General features: G+C 39.3%; 1 protein-coding gene across 8 annotated transcripts in view; it reads right to left on the minus strand.

Moving 5' to 3' along the window:
• TRIM37 (tripartite motif containing 37) overlaps window positions 1–22,591 on the minus strand; it is a 35,167-nt gene that overhangs the window by 10,147 nt on the left and 2,429 nt on the right. For all 8 annotated transcript variants that reach the window (XR_012996680.1, XR_012996682.1, XR_012996683.1 and 5 more), the window contains exons 3-19: window positions 21,786–21,826; window positions 20,600–20,716; window positions 19,425–19,512; window positions 18,430–18,552; window positions 16,980–17,103; window positions 14,457–14,524; window positions 12,112–12,236; window positions 10,691–10,741; window positions 10,167–10,248; window positions 8,466–8,542; window positions 7,805–7,984; window positions 6,952–7,066; window positions 6,508–6,720; window positions 5,967–6,103; window positions 5,169–5,266; window positions 3,544–3,744; window positions 1,116–1,427 (exon numbers count right to left, since the gene is read on the minus strand). Coding sequence is in view for 4 of the 8 variants with exons in the window: in XM_076354792.1 (XP_076210907.1) it covers window positions 1,116–1,427; window positions 3,544–3,744; window positions 5,169–5,266; window positions 5,967–6,103; window positions 6,508–6,720; window positions 6,952–7,066; window positions 7,805–7,984; window positions 8,466–8,542; window positions 10,167–10,248; window positions 10,691–10,741; window positions 12,112–12,236; window positions 14,457–14,524; window positions 16,980–17,103; window positions 18,430–18,552; window positions 19,425–19,512; window positions 20,600–20,716; window positions 21,786–21,826 (2,152 nt within the window). In the remaining 4 variants the exon portion in view is untranslated. The remainder of the gene's footprint in view (window positions 1–1,115; window positions 1,428–3,543; window positions 3,745–5,168; window positions 5,267–5,966; window positions 6,104–6,507; window positions 6,721–6,951; window positions 7,067–7,804; window positions 7,985–8,465; window positions 8,543–10,166; window positions 10,249–10,690; window positions 10,742–12,111; window positions 12,237–14,456; window positions 14,525–16,979; window positions 17,104–18,429; window positions 18,553–19,424; window positions 19,513–20,599; window positions 20,717–21,785; window positions 21,827–22,591) is intronic.

A 22,591-nucleotide genomic window follows, 5' to 3' on the forward strand; every position in this document is an offset into this window, starting at 1 on the left:
TTTGCAGAGTATGCCTGTTCCTCTCGTTCTGAGGCAGAATGACGTGACTGCCCAGTGCCTTAGTAACCTTCGAGGGATTGAGGAAAGAGGTGGTATTAAAAACCACACAAACACACAAAAAGCTAGCACTGCCAATGAGGAGGCTTGATCCTTCCGTGGCTTATTGATGGCACAACTCAGGGCTCCAAACTTTAAGACACACTCTTTCTCTTAATGTGCACCATCAGAGAAGAAATTCTCTGCTCTGTGGAAGTGATGAAATGCAAAACAGACCTTTGCTGGAGTTGCCAAAGCCCTGTTTTGCAGGTCAGTATTGAAAGAGATGGAGAGGAATAGAACTATTCTACCAGTTCTTTGGTCCGCTCATGTTTGTAATACATTTCTTACTCATCTTGGCTCCAAAATGCAAGCAATAACTTGAATCAAAACACAGAAGGCTGGAAAATCATCTCTCCCAGGCAACGGGGAAGTGAAGGAGGATTAACAAGTGCTTTTATTCAGGATCATAAGCAACAAAGCACTTGCACAGCCTTCATGCTGGTATCCAAAAGATTCCACACTGGCTTACCAGTGCTGCCAGCAGGACTCAGTGACGGTACCTGAACAGACTGAGAGACAGGCTCCTCTTTGAAAGAAGTCACTTTTCAAAACGCAAAGTCTCTCCAGAGAGAACCTTGCCTTACTTGAATTTTAGCAAGGTTTCAAGCTACTAAAGTTCAGCAAATCTGGCATTTTTAAATTTTTTTCACTGGCAAGCATCACGAAACATCCTCAAGTTCACAGATGGGCCAGACCCAGAGCAGCAGGCAACAAGAGATGACCTTCAGCTAGGATCAGTTCGACACTGGATTAAACTCCAGAACATTCTCACTGCATTAGGCGTGCTACTGGTTGTGGAGCAAAAGTTTTGGTGCTTTTACCGAGAAGGGCTGAAACCAGCTTAACATTTCCTTACTCAAAGGCAGCGCAGGTTTTATGTTTCTGGATTCTTACAGCTGAACTTGAGTACGAGTAACTATAAAAGGTCTGTTTCCAGATGCCTGGATATATAAACCACCGACACAACCGACATCTGTAAGAGTGACATTTAAATCCCCCCTTTTCTATGCACTTACAATTCCTTATGTAACAACTGGTAACTGAAGACTTTGTCAGTAGTTCCATTCCTATTTCTTGCAGCTTGCTGCAGCTTTCCGCTCCACAGGCGGCTAAAGCACCTTGCTCAATGGAGAAGAAGCTGGGCTGTCCATCGCATGAGCCAGCATTGCTGCTTCTCACTTCTGATAGTTGGTTTTTTACATCAGACATTTTGCTTCGAACTTCGGCCATCTGAGTCTTAAGTCTTTTCAGCATCTTCAAGTCAGGCGGCACGCGCCACATTGCCTGGTGTCTCCGCTGATCTCGATCTTTTAGAGAATAGGATGATGCTTTACCAAAGGAAAAGTTAAAGAACACCGTAGGTAAGAAACTGTTCTCAAATCAAAACAGACATCTATTTTTAACAGCTGTAAGAATTCTACCTTTTGCCCTGCTATAAAAATGAGGGAGAGAGAGACATTCTTCTGTACTGGTATGGCACCATAATACTTAGGTTGCAAGCACTGCACGGCTACCGGGACAGCAGACTGTCATTCCCTGCCTGCCATGGAAGAAGGCCCCAAAACTTGCTTACTGGAAGAGCCAAGGCTCCCAATACCGCTGCATGAATTCCAATGACAACTGAGCTACTACTCTATATTGCCAGACAAGCTTGAGGTCACAAGCCTGGCTGCCAGTTTATGTCAAATTTGTTACACGTTTTTATAAAATTTGTTGAGTGTGTGTATAAGATTCTTATACCACCAACATATCATCTTACCATATAGAACTCAAAGAAATCTGAAACTAGGGAAGGAATTCCCTTAAGTACCTAACACCAGAAGATCGGGTCGAAGAGCTAACACGTTGCTCAGCCAGAATTAGATCAACTTTGATGTCTGCTTGAAGCGTTACAAATTCTGTAAGTGTTTCACTGCAAATTCAGCTGTTCAAAACCGTAAAGCCAAGTGGCTCTTAGAAACCGTCACCTTAGGAGGTGAGGTCCGGCAAACTCCAAATGTAACAGCAGCTTTCTCTTAGTTGACTGACTTGAATAAGCCCTGGGAACAGTCAAACCTTAAGGGAACCTCAGCAAAACAGGTAATTTCAGCTGCATAGCCAATAGCTAAAGATGACCAGGAAGCCATTCAACACTACAGGAGAGCTTAATCTTGCTCGCGTAGTACAGCACAAAGCGCAATGTCCTCTCTTAAGGTCCTTTTGTCCAGGGCTTTTTCCAAGCAAAACAGAGCCGAGACTTACAGTTCACGCGCTGCCTCCCCTTTTCGTACTTAGGGAAGCGACTTCCATTTTTTGGAAAAACGGATTATGTTCAGCTGAAAATTCATCTGACTGTTCATGTGACTACATTTAAAAAGCTAATCACAAAGGAACAAATAGTTTGAGCTAGCTTTTAGATTCAGTAACACCAATGTCATTGCTGCAGCAAAAGCAAGCATTTATTTGTAGCAAATGGACCGTTATTTTTCTTCTGTTCTATGAAGTCACCAAATGGTTGTTTCAGAATGACCTGAAATAAGATGTTGCAGCAGTGGGCCAGCTAGCTCCAAGTAAGTGTTAATCACGATAAACATGTTATTGAGGTTTGATTTAATTTTAATTCTTCACTAACAAGACAAGAGAAATGAGCAACCTTCAGTAATAGCCATGGGTGCCAGAATTGCCAGCTATCTTGCTTTTGCTGCATGTAAAGTTAATTGCTGTTTTCGGTTGAAGGGTCCTAGCTGAACCACAAATACTCTTCAACGTCTTCAATTATTTAAATACCATCACTATTTTTGGCTCCTGGCGTTTTGATCCATTTTTCTTCCACAAGTGCTTACGTGTGCTTTTCCAGCCTTGCTACTACACACATTTTTCTAGTTCTGTTTTAAACGCCTTTTTCATGCAAAAGTAAATTCCAGGATTTATTTTCTTGTTAGTATACGCTGTGCTCCTAGTACTCTCAACCACTAAGCGTACGAACTGCGTGAAGCGAGAGGGGTAACTGCTTTCTCAGCAGATAGCTGTTTTGTGTTGTCTTTCAGTGCTAACCCCTTCTAGAAAAGGACCTTTCATTCCTCTCCCACAGTTGTGGTCAAAGAAACTGCATGAACCGTATCTCTACAATGTTGCTGCGCAAACAGCCAGCCAGTTCAGTCACATCCCCCAAGAAAAGACGAGAAGACCCTCCTTGATACACACACTTCTGTTCCGAGTTGAGTCATCCGGCGATCTCAAGCTGAGGTCAACCATTAAGACAAAGAACGTGTTAGAGCAGGCAGCAAGACGCAGCATACTGATGAGCACAGATGAGGATACGGAAGTTCAGCTACCAATGACAAGGGCTGCCTGTCGCCCTCTTTTCCCCCTCCCCTCCTCAAATCTGCTTCTAACTCTGGGACGGCATTCTCAGAGACACTTCCAGGTTGGAATTAAATCATTTGATATGTGATGCACAGTTACCTCTGTTCTGCAGAAGAGAGGCAGGTGGACGTGGCTGAAGGCCCCAAAGGTTTTCCATACCATTTCTGTCTTTTAGATCCAACAAGTGGATTAAAATTAAGGGATCTATATCTAGTAAACTGTTGCTGGCTGTTGAGCCTAGGGCACTTCCTCCCCGCCTTGAAGGTCTTCCACTTACGCTGGTGTAGCCATGGCTAGTACCTAAGGAAGAGTTACAGAGAAAGGGTGTGCATATACATGCCACAGGTGATGCATTATTCCCTGTAAAAAACAGAAAGACAGAGTTCTACAAGCAGATTAGGAACAAAAACATTCCAGGAAACTTAACAAGACATCAGTATTATTTTCATGGATTTATGGATTCTGAAAGCACTCAGATATGCTTCTAACTAAAAGTTTACGCTAAAAAACACCGGGGGGGGGGGGAAGAAAAAAAAGGATTTCACTTTGTATCTTCTATGTAACTCTCTTAATAAATAGATTGGTAAAGAAATCAGTACAAAGAGCATTTATTCTGAAGAAACACATACAAACTTTCTAGGTTCTCCCCACTAATTAGATTAAGGGGGGGATCTTTAGTTGAGTTTTGCTCTGCGTTATGATGTTCCCATTACACAGTGGCCAAGGCACTCAAAAGATGAAGAGAGTCTTCACAGAAAATAGTTAGATCTGTGAGATTAAAATCGTACAGTTCAGCAGAACTCCCTTCCAACACAGACAGGTGACACTAGTAACATTCAGACTGGAAAACAGTGCAAGCAGGTAAGTGCAAGAAGCTCAAGTGAAGAGATCGTGTCAGCTCTTACAAACGCAGTTAAAAATTACTTTCTAAAAGCTCGTAAATAAATGCTGTTTCTACGGCCACTGTGCTCCTATTCTAAAGGCTGTCCTGTCAGAAGGAAACAGACATGTCCCTCAACTTCCTCGCTCACAAGAAGTTTTCAAGAAGTTTTGAAACAGCAACTAAAAGCAGGACAGCTAAAGAATTCTGTCTTTCAAGCGCCAGCAGACTTCCACAGCAGCATAAATACCACTTCCAGTGAATGCCACTTGTGATACCTTTGCCATAAATAAATATACTTATATTCAATATACCTATATTTCTTTCAGAATTTTATTAACCTATGGCTAATTTGGGCTATAATCATCTCTAGGCTGCAAGAAATCCTAGAGCACCTTTTCGTTATTGCATTTAAAATATATTTCTGCTTGACTTGCAAGGATTCTTTACTTCAGTCCCTCCACATACTTCAGGTTTTACAGTGCACTAAAACCTAAGGGAATGTGTCATGCCTTCAGAGGCCGCACCGACATCATAAAAATTTGTCGGTCTACTTTCAGCCGGAATGAAAGGGGTTTCAAAGAGGCAGAAAAGCCTCTCTCCAAACTTAGGTACCTTTTTAAACAAGCAGATTCAGAAGATTACCCCCCCCCTTTTTTTTTTTATTGAACCAATGAGATGTTTCTGCTACACTGCAATAATCAGTACAAACCATATGACGCAGCATTTCCAAAAATAGAAATGCCTGCAGAACGCACAGCTTGGTGTTGCTTCCAAGAAGAACAAGGGAAGGAATCCAGCAGCGTTTCGCATACACGGGAATTCTGAAGGCTGTTTTTCATACCTGATGCTCCAGGAGTAGCAGCGGCTGCTGCATCCTCCATGAGATCTCCTTCTTCCAACTCCATATTACTGCTATATTCCACGTCATTTTCTCCAGACCTTAGGAGGTGATTGGGGTGGAAAAAGGAGAATACAATTATTAGCTTGTCAGCTCTTGTTAAACCTTATGGCACCTTGAAAACAACATGAAGCACTGTAAATAGTATTTTCTGCATTCCAAACTTCACAAACTGAGCAAATCAAAGTGTGTTAGTTAAATGACTCACTAACCAAGAGTCCAAAAGTGTCATACGTATCTAGACTGTAAAATCTGATCCTGTAAATTCTATATTTGTATGTGTTACAACACATTCTCATGTTTTAATGAAGATTCTAGGATTTGACATTACCATCTCAGCTAAGAAGCTTAAATTCTCTAGTTTAAGTCTTTATTGTCACTCTCCTACTACTACAACACTTCCTAATACCAAACCTCTCTTTCGTTACAGTGTAGAAACAGATTTTTTTCACGAGTGTTTTGGGAAAGAACCTTCACAGACTATCACTTGCCAAAGACAGAATACAACACTAAAATAAATTAAGAGATCGGAAAGATAGTAACTAGCTGACCAAAAATTCAATGTTTAGCGTTAACTGTACTGGTTCATGTTGTTTCCAGTATAGGAAACACCCTCACAGTGCACTGGAATCCCCCACACATCATAACTGTGATATAGCAAATGAACCAGTTTCCATTGGAATTAGGATGATTACCCTGAGAGACATGGTGATGATCTGAGAGGCATTTTAAGTTACTTACATAGTTTCTTCATCAATATCATTTTCTTCAGTGTTACTGGTTGCTGTCGAACTAGCTGAAGAGCTGCTACCATCAAGGTGGTTCACCTCATCTTCTCCAGCAAGATCTATATCCAAGTCACCATCAGAGAGCTCATGCTATAGGAAAAACAGAACAAGTCTTTATAAAGAAGAAACATTTCAGTTGCGCTTTGATGCATTCACCAAAAGCTATGAGCAGAAACTCTCTCTCCCCAGAGTGTCACACAATTATACAGGAGTTAGGAGGGTCTCAAAGCACAATAAAAGCTGGTAGCAAACAGAGAAGTTGGATTTTTCAGCTGCAACTTGGAAACCTTTTGGTGATGGGATCTATTAGCTCTGTTCTGGAACATCTCTCTAGCATCACCTCTCGCTGCTAGCTCTCGAGTGTGTTATTTCCTATTTCCACACAGATGATAATAAATCTAATTTACAATTCAGAAGTTCACTTATGTTTCTACTGCTATGCTATCATAAAGAGCTACACATAAACAAAGAGGCAGGAAAAAGACAATTCCTACGTTAAAGTCTTCATGCTGGATCTTCTCTTCCTCCTCCTCTTTGCTATCTCGCACTAATCCTGGAGCAGCAACATTCTCAAGTAGTACTTCAGTGCTTTGTCCAGATTTCTTTGCTCTTGTTTCTGGACCATCATCATTCTGGGGACTAAGATGAGTGTCTGGAGGTGAAATGCCTCGTGATTTCTGAGTCCGGGAAAGTTCAATCGCAAGCCTCTTAAATAGTAGAAGGATACACAAAAGTATACATAGAAGATGACAATGGAGCAGCATCATCAAATCAAGTAAGTCTGTTGACTTGCATACGTGCTACTTTAGTTACGCCAATACCAAACTACCAATAGCAACCCAAAACACACACAGTTGTCAAACACAAACACTGTAACCTCAAACAGGTAATGACTGGTCAGTAAAAGGTGATTTTACATTAATATACATCCCACTTACTTCTTTAAGGTTATTTATTTGTTGGATATAACTTGTCTGAGCTGCTTCCAGCTGAGCAATGTACCAGTGTTGATCTCGGCACTTTTGGAAGAAGGTTGGTGACCGCACTTGGAACCTTCAAAGGAACATTTCAAAAGGGGTTGGGGTTTTGTTTTTTTTTTTTCTTTTTGGTCATCCCCCCAAATCCCAAAAGCCCTGCATAAGGACATCAGACAACCTGAAATCTAGTGATGAAATACTTAACAGACGACATGTACTTCTATACTCAGTATCCCCAACGCACTGAATGGCAACAGTTAATTTTTTTGTAGGAGAGGCAGTTACGTGAGAGGTGGTTATCTTCACAAACCAACACTAAAAAAAATTCACACACTACAAAGCATTAAACAGGAGCAAGAGTAGGACTGCACAGAGAATATTTGAAGTAGATGGATAAAGCTTCTGTATTTTGTCATAACATTGCAATTTCTATTGACAGTATCAGTTCTCTTACGTTACAGACTTCCTTCGTTCCCAAAGCTCTCCTATGCTCACTACAACTGTTTCTAAAGAGGGAGGGGAAAAAAAAAAAAAGAAAAATCCTTTTCCTTGAATTCAGTTAGCCACAGATCTCCAACCCAGACTCATTAGTGTCAAGTGGAGCTACTTCTCAAAGAAAGAGATGTACTTAAAGTTTCCACAACTCCCTTCAGCACATTTTCCTCTTTAAAGCTTATGACAGTGAAATCCATTTATGACAAAACATGTCACAATTATTTTAAATTCAACTACTTAATTATTTCCTATTCCAGTAGTAGGTGTGACACTTTGTGAAACGATAGCAGAAAAGAGCCTACTAAGTTGTCTTCCTTACCTTAGGATCACAGTGTCATTTTGCCTGTTTAAATAGCCTTCATTGGCTAGCAAGTCTAAACGGAAGAATCTGTTGTAACCCCAGCACTCTCCAACTTCAAAATCGGAGGCAAACTCTCGAATTATGTTTTTAGTGGGATCGTTGGTGGACTGGTGAACCATTTCTACACGGTACTCATACCTACGCAGGGGAAGATCACAGGTATTAATACCAAAACAAAGATGTCCGAATTGCTGAATGCGTCAAGTTTAACAGAACTGCACCTCCTGGGAGGTTTGCATGCCCAGCTGAAGAGGTGATTCAGTCTTAAAATTTTACTGAACACTTATACAAACAGTACAAGGGGGAAGAAAGTAGTAATAGGGAGTAGAGCGGTAAACCAACTCTAGGATTGAATACTAGGAGACAGATACTCTTATCGGTTGTTTTGCCAGCTTGCTTTTTATCTCGAGAAAGCCACTGAGTAACAACTTCAAAATACTATCTTTGGGCACGATTCAAAGCTCAATGGACAACAGAAGTCTCACTATTCTTTTCAAGGGTGCTCTGCATCAGTCCCTAACAACACTACAGAACTTGAGGTCATTCTTTGCAAACCTCTCCAGACGCTTTGCTAATAGAAAAAAAAAAGAACGGCTGCTCTTACTACAGGTTTGCTTACTTGGATGTCTCCGGCAATCCAGCTGACAGCTCCAAGAACACAGACAGGTAGTAGCCCCGTACTACTCCATTTCCATCCTTGAAACAAACGAAATAGAGAGAAAAATTTATTAAAAAAAGAAAGCAAAAACCAGAAAAAAACCAAAAAAACAAAACACCTCGATATACCCATGAAGTTTAGAGAACAGCTTCAATCAATACAGAATTTGCAGCAGTAGTCTACTTTGTATGCTACAGTTTTGATTTTTAGTCTTCTCTGACCTAGAACTCTTACTGTAACTTGAATCAACACAGAGTTTGCATCTGGAAGCACATACGCACTCTAGTATTGGTATCTCAGATATAAATCTCAAAACAGAGCTCTAGTTACTCTATTAGCATTTTAGGAGTTCAATTAAGTGGCAGACCGAGTAGACAAACACTTGTCAATGTATTGGAAAAACATTAATTTAACATATAGAAAAAGCAATAAAAAAGCTCATAAAATCTACTCATCAGTTTATTACAGTCCAATTCTTCTCAAACTCTCAACGTGAAAACAGCTGTCGTGGTTTAACCCCAGCCGGCAACTAAGCACCACACAGCCGCTCGCCCACTCCCCCCCCCGGTTAAACATTAGTTCTGAAACATTTTTACATACAGCTGCATTTCAAAGCCACTTAATTTTTGAAAGAAGAGCAATTTCTTTAGAAAAAACATGCAACATGAAAAAGTTAGGCCAGTTAACTGAGAAACAATATTAGAATCACCAGAAATCAAGAAAAAATATGGCAAAACCTCCATCACACTCACCTTAATCAAGGATGAAGAATGGCTCAACTTGAATCCTCTAGGTTGAAGAAACATTTCAACTTACCATTTAAAAAATAAATTTTAATGCCTTCTGACAGCACACCTTATGTCAATCCTGAATTTACAATACCCTGAAAACTTACACAGGGGTCCACCTCCGCATTGCAAGAATACAGTTCTGTGCATACGTGGGCTTAACAGATTACTCCAGTTCTCTGAAGACACCATGTAAATCACTAACAAACAAAACTTGTACTCCACCGCTAAACACATACTTCTCCAAGCACAGCTGTAGTAGCAGCCAGAGCTTCCTGGAAGCACTGGCCGGACTAGTGGACCGTAAAAAGATCTGACCTCGTGGGTTAACGTTCCAACACTGACAGAGACACTGTTTCCGAAATCTGAATATTCGGCCCACTGAAAGGACATTAGTACAACACACACGTTTTAATGTCAGCATCTGAGAACTGGACACACAGTAAACCAGATTCCCTTTCAACTAATACCTTGCCCTCCTCCCAACTTCCCAAATAAGGCTTATTCATAAACATAAATATGGTAAGTTATTACAGACCTCAGTTCTGCAAGAAACATCTGCAAAAACCACTCAGACAAACATTAAAAATGCCTATTAAAGTTCCTACGGCATATCTGTAAGACCCATTTTTAATTGCTTTTAAATTACCCAGATTAACTACAGTGAGAATGTTCATGCTGGTTATCTGGAGGCAGAGAGGGAATACTCCAATGGCTGGTGATCAACTCTGCAATCTTATTACGTTCCTTTCATGCAGCTTTTTATATACAACATGAGAAGACACTAACTGATGTTTCCTTACAAGCGAAGCATATGAATGCTGGTTAAGTGTTTTGGATGGGATAACAACTCTAGTTGAAAAATGTAACTCACTGGATAAACTTTTAACCTCCAGCAAAGTCCTGACACTTGAAGAGGTGGACTGTAAACAGGATCTGCTCGCTGACGCAACGTACTATTGAGAAAGGAGAAAAAATATTTGCTATTGGGACAAAGCAAAACCCTCCGTGAAACAGTAAGCTGCATATACGCTTGCACTCTTACACTCTAGAACTATCCTTCTGGCTGCACAGAGCATGTAGCAGCATACGAGGCCCATGCAAAATGTTAAGTGACCGTACAAATATATGTATTCCTTGCAAAATTATTCAATCTTTTTTAAAAAGAAAAATAAGTAGTTTGCCTTTATCATGGAAAATCTTTTTAGCTAACAGTTTAGCTAGGGATAATTGTTGTTCACCTGGTAAACAAGAGATTTTTGACTGAATTGCTACAGCTTGGTTCGTATCTAACAGTTTTCTGTAGAGACTATTCTGTGTTTTCAAGAATACTACTCATGTATAGAAGAACCAGGAAAAGCTTCCCGGTATTCACAGTAATTTAAGATACATTCTTACCTGAAGTTTTCCAAGACAAACGTAGTTGAGTCATAGGCTGGAACCAATTCACTGGGGAGAGGCGGAAAAAAAATAAATATATTAGAGTTGAATAACATGACGTTAAAAATCCCAACTTTTGGAAGCACTTAAGATGATTTAGGTCACCAGAGCCACTAAAATTCACTAGGACTACACTCAGTTATTTCAGCACTTCCGAAAGTTCCATTTCCAAGCCTTCTCCCCAGTACCTCTCCATGTGGTATCACACAATAAAACAAATATTTTATGTTAGGAAGGGAAGAGCAACCAGAAGTATTTAAGATGAGTTTCCCTTTTACCTGTGATGGCTAATAATCTCTTAATATGGTGAATTTTTAACGTAAGACTCCTTGGTAGTTCTAGAAAGGATGAAACTATTTCATGGCTGAAAGTACAAAGCTTAAATGGTTTGTGTTTCAGAGCAGGAGATACCTTACTGCCATCGGAAAATGAATATTCAGATTTAAACTCTCCTCAGAGACGCATTTATTCTTTTCAGAAAACATGTCAGGACAATAGTTTTGAGATTGCATTTAAAAGCAAGCCAAACTGATTCTTGCTAGAGAACACAAAATGATTTGAGGAATTCTTCTAAGACTTCTTCTACTTTCAATTTTTTGGAGACACTTTTTAGCCAGCTAGCCTAAACTGTCAACAGACTTCCTCAGGACCCAGCACTAGCAGCACTCTCTTTATGAAGAATTGTGTTATGAAGTGATTTTGGCTATATATTCTGAATTAAGGTGACCTGCAGAGGCATCTCATGAGAGCCTTGCAATTAGATACTGAATGACCCAATAATAAGAGAAAAAGGACAAATCAGTAAACTAAGTGTAAAAAAGAAAAAAAATTGTCAGCTGGAACCCACTGTCCTGACTCCCCAGCAAGGACTACAGACATAAAGTAAGCCCTGCTGGAACAGAAAGCCTACGTGCGGCATAGGTTACTAAGAAGAGTAAGTTAAGCAGTTTATCATTTTCAGTGTATAAGCACGGACCCAAATTCAGTCAGAGATATCAAGTTTAGCACAGAAACGGACAGAGTCATGTTACCCTCCAGATTACCACTGCTCATATAGCTGAGAAGTATGACTCCCCTTCGCTATAGGTGGGTATCAGGCAAGCTCTCCAGCAACCTATCCATCCTATCATCCTCTCTTTCAAACCCACGTTAAAATACAGTGGTACTCTCCCATCCCAGTTTTACAAAAGGCTGACACATGTAAGAATACATCTACCTCCCACACTCACTGGAACATCCTCCTCCATACAGTGGTACAGTAAAATGGGAAAGAGATACTCTCCTCTGAGTTACTTTAAACATTTTTTAACAAGCAAAACAAACCTTCGTAAGATGGCTTTCAAGTTCAAACTACAACAGAAAGGAAATGCAATGCTTACCTTGTGAAGTCTGGCGGGACAGGAGTAGTGACAAACGAGGCCATAGGCTTCCGATGAACCTGCTGGAACATCATCAGGATCTCTGAACTTTTGGATATCAATTCACTTTTACTGCACGATCGTAACTATATGGAAAAAAAACAAGAAAGAAAAAAAATCCTTATGTCATTAGTAGAAACCATAGGTTTTGTCCACTTTTGTTTTTAAACAAATAAATTGCACGTCTGTCACAGCTTCAGAAAGATTACCCACAATGCAATGTAAAACGAACCTTGGAGGTTGGGTTGTTTTGGGGGGGTTTTTTGCCACTTGTTTGGGTTTTATTTCCCTTGAAACTGTCAGCTCTTAAGACTAAGAATTTGCCTACAATAGCCAATGGTCGTGTGTTCTAAAATTTCTGTTAGGAAATTAAAATAGCTATTCTGTCTCACTCCAAAGTCTGTGCAACCCATTAAGTCCTGAATATTTAAGACTCTTGTCAAATTCTACAATGAAAGTTACAGCAACTACTGTGTACTTCACTTAGGTTAAACTTATTTATATATAAGATGTCCGATTAATACCAAGTCACATCTATTACTGTGTTTACACAACAATAATAAAGCAAATCAATCTGGAAAGGACGCTTAATTAGACATTGGGATGTATTTGAGGAAATTATCACAACACAGCGATAGAAGCTCCTGTGACATTAGATAGCTCTTTTACGTTTTAGTTACTCCTTTACTGCTGTATTGCCAAGCACCGTAGTTTTTTTTGTTCACCCAAATTTGAACAAAACGAAGCCTATATTATCTTCACTAGCAGGCCAAAAAACCCACTTCAATCCACTTCATTCGAGGTATCTTACAAAACCAGTGTAATAACAAAGGTCTTTTCAAAATCTGAAAAAAAAAAAAAAATCTAATCCTACATGTTCCTTGAATAGCTAGTACTGCATTTTCTAAACCTCCTTACTAAAGGAGACAAATCTACTCTGCTTCTTATTTATACTTTAAACATTGGAAAAACATATCTTAGACTTACATTTCAAACTTTCTGTCAGGCTGAAGTGAGACTAATATGTACGTTTTAAAAAGTCACATTTTTGCTATGAGTTCTTCAAATAATTCTATTACTTCCACGAAAAGAATACGAAATTCAAAGCCTCTCTTGACAAAGATATATATGATGACTTTAAACAACCAGTAGAGACCTACACCGTTGCGAGATATCTGCATCTTCTCACAATTTTTTTTAGTTAGTAAGTTTTCCTCTGATTTTGGAGGGAGAAGAAGTCATGTTTCACTAGCACCAATTTGTAACTATTTTAATGGTTTGGTTTTTTTCTGCAAAAGAGAAGCTAATCTGCAGAGTTGCATACGCACTGCTATTCAGGATTTAGAAGGTCCTCATTTGGGCTGCAACACAGTAATTTCTGAATGATCTATACACAGAGAGCTCTCAGCAAACAGACAAAAAAGATACGCTGATGCATGGTATGGAGGAGCACTCATCCTCCTGATGTCATCAATTCTTCAAATAAGGCATTCCATCATAGGTATGAAATAATCAACTGAAGCGCAAGGAGAACATGATAATTGCTGATCTGGTGATAAAGCCAGCTTAGCATTCTTACTGAATTAAAAGCAGTGCAAGGAATGAGAAAGGAATACAGGACAAGAGGCATCACTCAAAGAAGCTTAGCCCCCATCCCCAACCTAAAACGTCAAACCCTGCTGAAAGATAATTACCGGATGCAGTAATGCTCGAAGGAAGAAAACCCTTCCATTTCCTCAGAGCAAGCAGAAATTGTTCAGGGCAAGTACAATCAAGCTCTGCAGAACTTGAATATTTCATTTACAAAAGCTGAACTTATATAGCTAGAAGCAAGATGAAAAAAGTGATACCACGTCATCTTCTTGGAAAGACAGGTGGAGAGGAATAAAAGAACTAGAACCAGTTCGGTTTTCCTCAAAAGCACAAAGAGAAACAGAACATTTCTGTTTATTCTCCATTTATAGCCACCACTATTCATATGCAGTTGGCAGCAGCAGAACTAACAGAATCTACCCACACTGTCTAAATGCTAAGTTACCTTAAACAAACACATAACTGTAGTTTTATATGGTATTGCTATTAATCCCTGTACTAGTTTTTCAAGCAACAGAAGAGAACAACTTTGATTATTTCTAGAAGACATGCTTGTTTTTAAGAAGAAATTGTGCAACCTAAGGCCACTTAAACGAAAAGATACCCTCAAGAAATATCCATCAATTACTAGTTTAAAAATACATAAAATAATAAGAAAGGCCGACTGAGGAGGGATCTATGTAACACAGCATTTCAGCTCTTTTCATAATCACCTGATGTTCTACTTCTTGAAGCAGGGATTCCAGAAGTTCAGTTTCTTGAGTAAGTGATGTCTTTTGACCTGTTTAAAGAAAAGACGACATGTTTAAAGAAAAAGGAGACATACACACTGGATTTTAAGAAACTGAGGGTTTTTTTGTTTTGTTTTTTACCTGGAAGCTGCCCCAGAACCTACTAAGGTAAAGGATTTCTAAATATACCAAGGTTGATGGAGAAAGCATTTTAAAAGCAAGCCTGCATTTTTAATTAGAGCTGTAGTGAAGAACTCACTTGAGGTTAAAACAGTAATGAAACACTGTCCCAGAAATGGCAGGTTTGTTGTTTTGGCGTCCTTTTTTGGACAAAAAAAGGTTTGACTTCATTCAATTCGCTCTCATCCAGACAAGCTGTTGTGGTTTAACCTCAGTCGGCAACTGAGCCCCACGCAGCCACTTGCTCACTCCCCCCACCCGGTGGGACGGGGGAGAGAATCGGAAGAGTAAAAGCGAGAAAACTCGTGGGTTGAGATAAAAACAGTTTAAGAATTGAAATAAAACAACAACAACAACAACAACAACAACAAATAATAATAAAAAGAATATACAAAGCAAGTGATGCACAGTGCAATTGCTCACCACCCACCGACCGATGCCCAGCCAGTCCCCGAGCAGCGGCCCCCCCGGCCAGCTTTCCCCAGTTTCTGTACTGAGCCTGACGTCCCATGGTATGGAATGTCCCTTTGGCCGGTTTGGGGCAGCCGTCCTGGCTGTGCCCCCTCCCAGCTTCTCACTGGCAGGGCATAAGAGGCTGAAAAGTCCTTGACTAGTGTAAGCACCGCTCAGCAACAACTAAAACATCGGTGCGTTATCAACATTGTTCTCATCCTAAATCCAAAACACGGCACTGTACCAGCTACTAAGAAGAAAACTAACTCTATCCCAGCCGAAACCAGGACACAAGCCTCTCTTTTATATTAGCGGACACTTTTCTCCTAAAAGCCACCATTTCTCTTGACTTTGATGTTTAAGTGTTTTCTTTATAAAAAAGAACAAACAATGTTTAAATGCGTTTGTGCATTTCAACTAGCGTGAAGCCATGACGAGAAAGAATAAAAACCTAAGTCACATTTGTCTGTTTTCTATCATGGGCATTTACTTTGTCTCCGTCATACATTACATACCTGAAGGGTGTTTGGCACTTGTTAGAAAAAAGGTGTTACATGGACAAAATGTTAACCTGTACGTACAAAGAATTAAGACATTCTACCACAGCTTTAAGACTGATCTTTAATCTGTACACACTAAAACAAATCTTGTGACTGATGACTGTATTTGATACAGGCACATAATAAATCCAGGATTCATGCATTCATATGTAACGTAAAGCAAACATTTTAAAGTACTGACATGAATTTGAAGAGAAACTTGAAACATAGCTAATATACATTTATGATTTGTTTTGTTTTTAATGGAAATGAACTAAGAGAATAAACACAAGCATTATCAAAGCTAAGGACACCTTCCAAGCATGAACACTGTAGGTTTTCTTTGGGTGGGTGGCAGGGAGAACGGGTGTGTGTGTGTATGTCTCTGTGTGAAGATTTCAAGCATCAGAAATACATTTTCAGCACAGCTATTTTATTGCCTTGCTTTTAGTTCTGAGACAAATACGTAGGTACAAGGTCAAGGATCTATTTGCCTGTGTACTTTGATCTACTCGTTGTGTACCTTGCAAAACTAAGGTCCTAAGTATAACATTTCAAGAGTGTCTAAAGAAACCGATATCCCAAGAAGGTGTCACCTGTAGTATGTGCTCCTATCAATGCACTTACGCAAATGAAAGCGCACATGGAAAAACCAAGGCAAAATCAGTTGAGCAAAGCATGTACAGAGTTATAGCCAACTGAGGAACAGTCTGTCCTTCTCGTCAAAAGCTACGCTTAATTTTTCATAGTGTTGCGTCTGTAAGCTTCAATACCTGTAAGTGTACCACCCGTCTTCTCACCTCTATTTATACCAAAGGAGAGCTAAAGCGACCAGTGTCCGGTTAGCAAAAGTGTCAGGAACCACAGTAGCAGCTCTGATTCCAGATGCCACGTTCTTCACTTGCAGCAAAGATGCCTGTATGTATGGATCTGAACTGATGCTCACCAGACATCTCATACAGACTTCTAATTTTTTAAAATTACATTAAAAGGAGTATATATATTACAAAGATGTCAAATTACAACAAAGGACTTCTTGGCTAATACAAATGATGGTGTAAAAACACTTGAAGTGAAAGGTACTAAACACCTGATTAGATGGAAATGTTCTCCAAGTTATTATCCAGGAGTTTCTAACAGAACATAACCAGGTTACGTCTAACATAATTAACTAAAATCTTTGCTGTAGGTAGAAGTTTTCTGTCAGCAGTTAGCTTGCTGAACACCATAAAGTACATAAGGAGTCATACTTCCAGGGCAAGAAAGTTTCTCAATAGATTTACACATTGTTAATATATTGCTCCTACTCATAATAGATCAGGCAAATACCTACCCATTAATGTTATAAGCTTATTCTTCAGCTGAGTGTCTAAACGGGCAATCATCATCTCCACTGCATTCCTGATTTCCCGAACTCGTTCATCCTTCGCGCTACGCACTGCCTCCACGTTCCTCTCCTAAAACAGGGTTCAGGAAAAAACACGCACAAAAAGAAAGCCTTTACACTTTTGCATGTTTCACTCATTTACACGTTGACTCCACTCTCTCAGATCCCAGAAATGCTAGGCCTCCCTAGAGTCCCCTCCAGCCCTATTTATTATTTAAAAAAAAAAAAAAATCCTGGTCTTACTGAAGCTTGCATGTTTAGAATAAGAAAACAAGAATGTGTTTTCAGATGAGCTGTATTACAGGCTATTCCTGTTGCCAGCTGTAAATATCCTTAGACTTTTACTGAATATATAAGCGTGCCCTCTGGTGGGTGACCAAAGGTTAACAGTAAAGTTGAGCAACGTTTTCTCATTACATAGATTTGTCACATGGTGTTCTTTAGTATCAAAATTTGTAAATACAACTGCCAGTTTCTCTTCTGTAACTTGAGCAGCACAGAAAAGTTACCTTCTTGGTAACAAGAATAATTTGATAAAAGTTGCACCCTTCACCCTGGAAGGTGAAGGCCACAATCCTCTCAACATTTTACAAATACTTACAAGTAGCCCACTTGGTGATATAACTGTCACATTTGAGTTGAAGCAGAGCTAACCTACCACTGCATGTGGCAAACAACTACCTGAATAATAGCATAGACAAAATCCATATGGAAACTTGTTTAAAAAAAAAAAAAACAAATTTATTTTATTCGCACAAAGACTACACAATAAATGTAACAGCATTCAACAGAACACAAAAATAATCCTTCCTAGAATACAAGAAACTGTATTGAATTATTGGAATTCCCACTGAAACTGCCAAAGCTGAACATGTTGATATTGGGATGTCTAACACATTTACCCCTATGGGGAAGAAAAAGGAGGTACCCAGACTTCAAATCTCTAACTGGCAAGCTGCTTTACAGCCCATCCTGTAGGCTCAAATATATACTTGTAGTTTATTCTCCTAAAGAAAGGAAAATAAGCTCTATTAGAATAAAGCATTTTTATACTCGTTTAGCATGGCAGACTGCACTTTTATAAGTGTCGACAAAAATACATCTTTCGAAGAACTGCGCAACTCTAGCTTTTAAATAGCATACACCAAAAGAAAAATTCCCTGTTAGCCAACTCACATCTTTTTCTGTCTGGCAACTACAAAAACAGTACTGAGAATATGCTGATCTTTCCATATTGTATAAAAAGAGTATAACTAAAAAGTAAAAATGTCTCTCTGTGGGATAATCTGATTGCCTTCACAGAAGCAACAGCTTCTAAACAGGTGCTGGGGATATCCCTGTTATATCGCTGGCATACTACAGGGAAACTTAACATTATCTTGGATCAATTTCTTACCACTTCTTGCACCAAACTGATCAATTCCATGAGTCTTCTCCTAAGCTTTGCCACTTCCTCATTTACTTTTGTGACGTGTTGCTCGTAGATTTCTGCCAGTGGCTTAAAAGTATGTCCTCCATGCTGTTAAAAAAGAAAAAGGGGGGGGGGAAGGGAGAAATAATAGAGCATCCCATTTTAACTTTATTCCACTCCTATTAAATTGCTGAAAGAAAGGGGAAGCAAGCCTCCTAGTGTATCACTCACTTTGGAAAAGTTCCAAAGCAGATTGTATGTAGGAAGCCTGTCTTTCACTTCCCTTCGTAAGTCATGAATTTGGCTTTCATACCGTCAAAGCTTCCTGTCAAGAGTTATTTGGAGTCTCAACGGTCCTCCAAAAATAAACTGCTTCATTCACTGTGCTATTCTCTAACAAATCAAGTAACGATAGAAGGGATATCTTACTTTTATTATTATTAAAACACCCTTCCCAAACAAAGGCAGCACACTGTTAACCACTTATATTCCAAGCAATGACAGCAGTCTCTCCTTGAAACACTCAATTGAAAGGATAATAAACAGTGCGGTGAATTGTGCTACTAATACAGCTTTGAAGTTATTCAAGACTACAGGCCAGGACATTTAAATAATGCAAGTGTTACCTATATTCTCTGAGAAAGACTTCTTCCTTTGCCCATAAAATTCTCAGCACCATCTACAGTTTGTCCAAGACATCACAAAATTTATAACAAGGAAGGTAATTCTGACCTCCTTTCAGCAAAAATTCAATTTGCTTCTCTAATTATAAACAGAAGGTATCGCCTTTCACAACCAAAGTTCACTTTAAATTGTAAAGACACATACAACTGCAGTATTTGCACGGCAATTCAATAGCCATAACAGTTTCATAGCACTTCTGTTTCTTCAAACTGCTGTCAAACTGCTGTCAAACATAATGCTTGCAGTCTCTTATTGTAATACACCATGTGCATACAAGCAAACAAGTCTCTTCTTACCATTCCTCCCCAAAGCGCACACTGGTGGCAAATACACTTCTTACAGGTCCAGCAGAAAACACTGAGCTTTTCATGATGATTTTCACACCTTTAACAAAAAATACACATATTTCACAGAGATAGAAAATACATTACTAAAATTGGATTTCTACCCAGCAGATAAAGGATATCATCAACGAATCAAGCTCAGAATTTTAAAAGATAATACTTCACATTATTAAAATCCTAATCATACGCAACCCAAAGTAACCACAGAGCAATGGCTCATAACCTTTTTGGGCAAACTGATCTTTGTCATTTTTTAAAATTTCAGAAACAGCATCAATTAAGAAACCGAGCACAGACCAGGCCAGACCTAAAATACATGCCTCTCCCTTCCCCCTCCATTAGCATTCAGGAACTTGGGGAAGAGGCAGGTATAGAACACATAATTAGTCCCTGTCCATTTTTCAATGCTTCTTCTCACACTTTTCTCCTCCAAATCTCCAGAATATATCTTAAAACACATAATAGCACTGGTAATGGGATAAAACCAGGAGAAAAGCCTGCTGAGAAAGTACTGACAGCTGCTCCTAGGAAGAGAATATATAAGAAAATACAGGAGGCTCCAAAGACAAGGAAGGAGAATGAACAGCAGTAATGTGACAGATATAGCAACAGTAGTGCTTTCTGTGGGGCTTTATGTATTTTCTTTGATCTCGAACTGGGTTTATCAATTACATTTTTGCAAGGGACTAGAAGACATCTTCTCAGAAGAGCTTCTCTGCTTTTATGTGCTGAGATACCAAATCAGCACCCACAGTCTTAATGGGACTGCAAAATGAACAAGCCATTGAGAGAAGACTTTTATTTCAGATGTATGGTCACGAAGAAGGGCTAAAAGCCTTAAGAAGCATTACTACCCTTCAAGTTTCCCGTACCTCTCATTTTAACTATATCGAGTCAAACTAGAAATAGTAGTAGTTTTCTAGGCAAAGACACTGAAGAGCTTTTCTTGTTCCATTAAGTATGACAGAAATGAACTCCAACTTTTAGTCAGACAGTGAGCACAATTCAGCTTTTAAATAAGTAAAAGTTATCAGTTAGTTCCCAGATTTTAGTAATGAGCTGAAATTAAAAGCCTGCTCGTATAAGGCAAACTGCAAAATGCTTTATGTGAAGAATGCTCCATTTACTTGTCTTTTTCATTTTCTTCATGCTTTGTGAGATTGCACAGTTGAAGTGTATCAAGCTGTTGTGTGACCTCTTCTGCCCAACGACAGTTCACGAGCTCTCGTAGCTGCAGCGGGGCTCTGCAAGAAGCATTGCTAGAGTTAGAGCAAGAACTCGGCTCCAGGAGCTAAAAGAGAAGCATTGAAGTGAATTCAGTTCATCAATTCTACACTATCGGAAAGGTCACAGGCAAAAAGCTGAAGCTGTACTAGTTATCTCAGGGAAAAAAAAAGAAATTAAATGTTTTAAGTCAATTTGCTCATTTGGGGGCTGGGGGGAGGCGGAAACCACAACGAACCACCCCACAATGACATACAGAATAGCTACATGGGGAACCCAAGAACTATTTCCAGATTTCTTTATAGGCTCCTGGATAACACTGGGCAAATAATTTCATTTCTCAGTGCTTCTTCAATTTCTCCCGTTATTCAGCTATCCCCATTGCAGTGCTTCAGTTATGCCCTTCTTTGTAAAATGTAGATGTATTTACCTCCTTACAAGCATTTTAGAGCTATTGATCAAATACTTTAAAAGCTAAATATTAAAAAAGTTCTGCAGAAATGGTTGGTTAGTTGTTTTTAAATACCTCCCTTCCCTTAGGGGAAAAAAATATGCTGCCTTCCAATTTTTGGTCTATCAAGAGCTAGAATTGCTAGGTACTCGAGAACTGGAAGTGCTAAGCAGTGCCAGGGCTTGGGGGGACAGGGTGAGGCATTGCCTTAAAAAACCCAGAACAAACAACACATTGTAGCTACCTCTCAGGCAAATCTGCAACACGTAAGGTAAGTCTCACAAATTATAGGTATAAAAAAAGCGCACATTTCAGTCTCAGCAACTGAAGTTTCTGGTCTCTGACTCTTGCAAGAAGAATCTAAAGAGTTCTAAGGCGAATACCATCTAGTTACTCTTATTACACCAACTACATGCACTGAAAACAGGGGAAGAACAAAGATCTTGCTTAGCTTGTCACAAACTATAACATATTTCAGAATAAGTATTATACCAGGCTAAATTTTTATAGTAACAGCAGGCAGGTCTCAAAAATCAAGCTTACAAATTTAGTGCAACCTGCACTGAAAAAAGATCGATCATAACAGGACAGTACACCCAATTCCTGATAATTTATTTCTGATATTAAAAATACCTTACCTACAATGAGGGCACTGAGCTCTTTGTTCAGTCAGCCAACGCTACGAAGGAAAAAGGAAAAACATTTTTAAAGAGACTGTAAGAAAAGAACTGCAAGCAAGCACATTCTATCATTAATTAGGAGTTACTTCTTTTTATTACAGTCTTCCTATACTTTTTTCCTTTTTTTACAGATTTGTAATTTAACTGTTCAACCACTTAGTCACAGAATAAGCTGCTATTTGTATCTGAGTAACAAAGCAACCACTTTTCTTTAGATGTCAAAGATGCTTCAGTCAAAATCATAGAGAATTTTGAGGTTCCAAATATTCCACTAGAAACCACACACCTGGCACAGACTCCCATAGTCATAGACTAAAGAGCATGTTTCAACAAAAGAAAGCAAAAGATACAACAAGCATACTTTTCGGAGCCTAAATTATTAGTCTTCAAGGTAACTTATTTCTTCCTCTCGAGCTATTTACACGCAAGTTCAATACCTGCAGTTCAATGATCAAATCCACAAGGACCCTTTGAACATTTCTCCTCCAGAAAGCTTCAAAGACAAGTAGCTGAGGAAAGAACTTCACCTGCCCACTACAGCTTACAAGTGTAAAAGCTCAGCAGTTGAAGGGCTTACATTTGTCAGCTCACTACTACATTTAAAGATTCTGATGAATAATCTCTCACCACCCAGCATCAATATGTCATCTAACATTCTTAACACGAATCCTTCACCTACGGTTCTTGTCAGAGCTTTCAAAGTGAATGATGATTGTTCTGACTTCTGGAAATACTACCGGAGGTCTGAAAACCTCAGCTGAACC

Source organism: Aptenodytes patagonicus, chromosome 17 (assembly GCF_965638725.1).
Source record: "Aptenodytes patagonicus chromosome 17, bAptPat1.pri.cur, whole genome shotgun sequence".
Taxonomy (NCBI): Eukaryota; Metazoa; Chordata; class Aves; order Sphenisciformes; family Spheniscidae; genus Aptenodytes; species Aptenodytes patagonicus.